Source organism: Pterocles gutturalis, unplaced genomic scaffold (genome assembly GCF_000699245.1).
Source record: "Pterocles gutturalis isolate BGI_N339 unplaced genomic scaffold, ASM69924v1 scaffold13855, whole genome shotgun sequence".
NCBI classification, from domain to species: domain Eukaryota; kingdom Metazoa; phylum Chordata; class Aves; order Pterocliformes; family Pteroclidae; genus Pterocles; species Pterocles gutturalis.
This window is the reverse complement of record NW_010138401.1, coordinates 1-3326: the sequence shown is the minus strand read 5'-3', so window position 1 is coordinate 3326 and position 3326 is coordinate 1. Positions and strand designations below refer to the sequence as shown.

The 3326-nt window shown below is 52.5% G+C and overlaps 1 protein-coding gene across 1 annotated transcript; it reads left to right on the top strand.

Moving 5' to 3' along the window:
* Positions 1–87: 87 nt before the first annotated feature.
* Positions 88–3307, top strand: LOC104460626 (neuroblast differentiation-associated protein AHNAK-like; the record flags this gene model as incomplete). Its single annotated transcript, XM_010082995.1, has 1 exon — positions 88–3307. A coding segment is annotated over exon 1 (3220 nt), but the record flags the coding sequence as incomplete, so codon positions are not given.
* Between the last annotated feature and the right edge of the window lie 19 nt (positions 3308–3326).

Sequence of the window (3326 nt, the reverse complement as noted above, 5' to 3'; positions counted from 1 at the left end):
GAGGTTTCTGGCCCGAAGGTGGACATTGAGGGTCCAGAGCTGGACATTGAATGTCCTGAGGGAAAGGTGAAGGGCCCCAAGTTTAAAATGCCAGACTTGAACATCAAGGCCCCCAAGATCTCCATGCCTGATGTTGACTTCAACCTGAAGGGGCCCAAGCTGAAGGGCGATGTCGATGTGTCTGTTCCGAAGCTGGAAGGTGACCTGAAGGGATCTGAGGTCAACATTAAGGGGCCAAAAGTAGATGTTGACCTTCCAGATGTTGATTTGGAAGGCCCAGAAGGGAAGCTGAAGGGCCCCAAGTTCAAGATGCCAGACTTCAACATCAAGGCCCCCAAGATCTCCATGCCTGATGTTGACTTCAACCTGAAGGGCCCCAAGCTGAAGGGGGACGTGGACATGTCCGTCCCCAAGCTGGAAGGTGACCTGAAGGGCCCTGACATTGACATCAAAGGCCCCAAGGTTGATGTTGACCTTCCTGATGTTGAGCTGGAAGGTCCAGAGGGGAAGCTGAAGGGCCCCAAGTTCAAGATGCCGGACTTCAACATCAAGGCCCCCAAGATCTCCATGCCCGACGTTGACTTCAACCTGAAGGGCCCCAAAGTGAAAGGTGACGTCGATGTTTCCCTTCCCAAGCTGGAAGGTGACCTGAAGGGACCTGAGGTGGACATCAAGGGCCCCAAAGTTGACATTGAGGCACCTGACTTGGACATTCATGGCCCAGAAGGTAAAATAAAACTGCCCAAGTTCAAAATGCCCAAGTTTGGGGTGAAAGGAGAAGGTCCAGAGGTTGACGTCAATCTCCCCGAAGCCTCTGTTGGTGTTTCGGGTCCGGAGGTTGATGTCACTGTTCCTGACCTGGATATTGAAGGACCAGAAGGGAAGCTTAAGGGCCCCAAATTTAAGAAACCCGACTTGCAGTTCAACGTTCCCAAAATCTCCATGCCAGACATCGACTTAAATCTGAAAGGCCCCAAACTGAAAGGTGATGTCGATCCTTCTCTGCCCAAAATCGAGGGCGAGCTGAAAGGTCCTAAACTTGACATCAAAGGGCCGGAACTTGAAATCGAGGGACCAAAGGTTGATCTCGAAGCCAAGACGAAAAAACCTAGGTTTAAACTTCCCAAATTTGGCTTTTCTGGTCCTAAAGTGCAAAGTCCCGACGTGGATGTGAAACTGAAAAAACCCGATGTTGAAATATCTGGTCCAAAAGTTGATGTTCATGCTCCAGATGTGGATGTCCAGGCCAAATCAAAAGGGTCGAAATTTAAAATGCCGTTCCTGAGCATTTCCTCCCCGAAAGTCTCGATGCCGGACGTGGAGCTCAACCTGAAAGGGCACAAACTCAAAGGAGAGATGGATGTGTCCACCCCCAAGTTGGAAGGGGAGTTGAAAGGTCCCGAAGTGGATATCAAGGGCCCCAAAGTCAACGTCGAGGTGCCCGACGTGGACGTTCACGGGCCGGAGGGTAAACTCAAAATGCCCAAGTTCAAAATGCCGAAATTTGGGGTGAAGGCTGAGGGGCCAGAGGTGGACGTGAACGTGCCCAAAGGAGACCTGGAGGTTTCTGGCCCAAAGGTGGACGTTGAAGGGCCAGAGTTGGACATTGAAGGTCCAGAGGGGAAGCTGAAGGGCCCCAAGTTCAAGATGCCCGAGATGAACATCAAGGCCCCCAAGATCTCCATGCCTGACATCGACCTGAACCTGAAGGGCCCCAAGCTGAAGGGGGACGTGGACGTGTCTCTTCCCCAGGTGGATGTGAAAGGACCCAAAGTGGACGTCGAGGTTCCTGACCTTGACGTTGAAGGTCCCAAAGGGAAACTGAAAGGCCCCAAGTTCAAGATGCCCGAAATGAACATCAAGGCTCCCCACATTTCTATGCCGGACTTTGACTTGAATCTGAAAGGTCCCAAGGCTAAAGGCGGGGTGGACGTTGAGCTTACTGGGCCAAAACTGGAAGGGGACTTGAGTGTGCCGGATGTGAACATTAAAGGCCCAAAGGTGGACATCGATGCGCCTGAGCTAGATGTTGAGGGGCCAGAGGAAAAATGGAAAGGTCCCAAGTTCAAGATGCCTGAGATGCACATCAAGGCTCCCAAGATCTCCATGCCCGACGTTGACTTCAACCTCAAGGGTCCCAAGCTGAAAGGAGACATCGATGTTTCTGCTCCCAAGCTGGAAGGGGATTTGAAGGCTCCTGACATTGATATCGCAGGCCCCAAGGTGGACATTGATGTGCCCGACGTGGACATTCATGGCCCAGAAGGAAAAATAAAACTGCCCAAGTTCAAAATGCCCAAGTTTGGGATGCCGGGGTTCAAAGCAGAAGGTCCGGAGGTGGACGTGAACCTGCCCAAAGGAGACCTGGATGTTTCTGGCCCGAAGGTGGACATTGAAGGTCCAGAGTTGGACATTGAAGGCCCTGAAGGGAAGGTGAAGGGCCCCAAGTTCAAGATGCCCGAGATGCATTTCAAAGCCCCCAAGATCTCCATGCCGGACTTCGATCTGAACCTGAAGGGCCCCAAAGTGAAGGGGGATGTGGATGTTTCTGTTCCCAAGCTGGAAGGTGACCTGAAGGGCCCTGAGGTTGACATTAAGGGGCCGAAAGTGGATGTTGACCTTCCTGATGTTGAGTTGGAAGGTCCAGAGGGGAAGCTGAAAGGCCCCAAGTTCAAGATGCCTGAGATGCACATCAAGACCCCCAAGATCTCCATGCCCGACATCGACCTGAACCTGAAGGGCCCCAAAGTGAAGGGAGACGTGGACGTGTCTGTTCCCAAGCTGGAAGGTGACCTGAAGGGACCTGAACTGGATATAAAAGGTCCCAAGGTTGACATAGATGTTCCCAATGTGGAGATCGAAGGACCAGAAGGAAAATTGAAAGGCCCCAAGTTCAAGATGCCCGAGATGCACTTCAAAGCGCCCAAGATCTCCATGCCGGACTTTGACCTGAACCTGAAGGGCCCGAAAGTGAAGGGGGACGTGGACGTGGCTGTGCCGTGTGTGGAAGGTGACCTGAAAGGGCCGAAGGTTGATGTGAAAGGTTCTGAGTTGGATGTTAGCGGCCCAGATGTTCAAATTGAAGGCCCAGAAGGCAAGTTGAAGGGCCCCAAGTTCAAGATGCCCGAGATGCATTTCAAAGCCCCCAAGATCTCCATGCCGGACTTCGATCTGAACCTGAAGGGCCCCAAAGTGAAGGGGGATGTGGATGTTTCTGTTCCCAAGCTGGAAGGTGACCTGAAGGGCCCTGAGGTTGACATTAAGGGGCCGAAAGTGGATGTTGACCTTCCTGATGTTGAGTTGGAAGGTCCAGAGGGGAAGCTGAA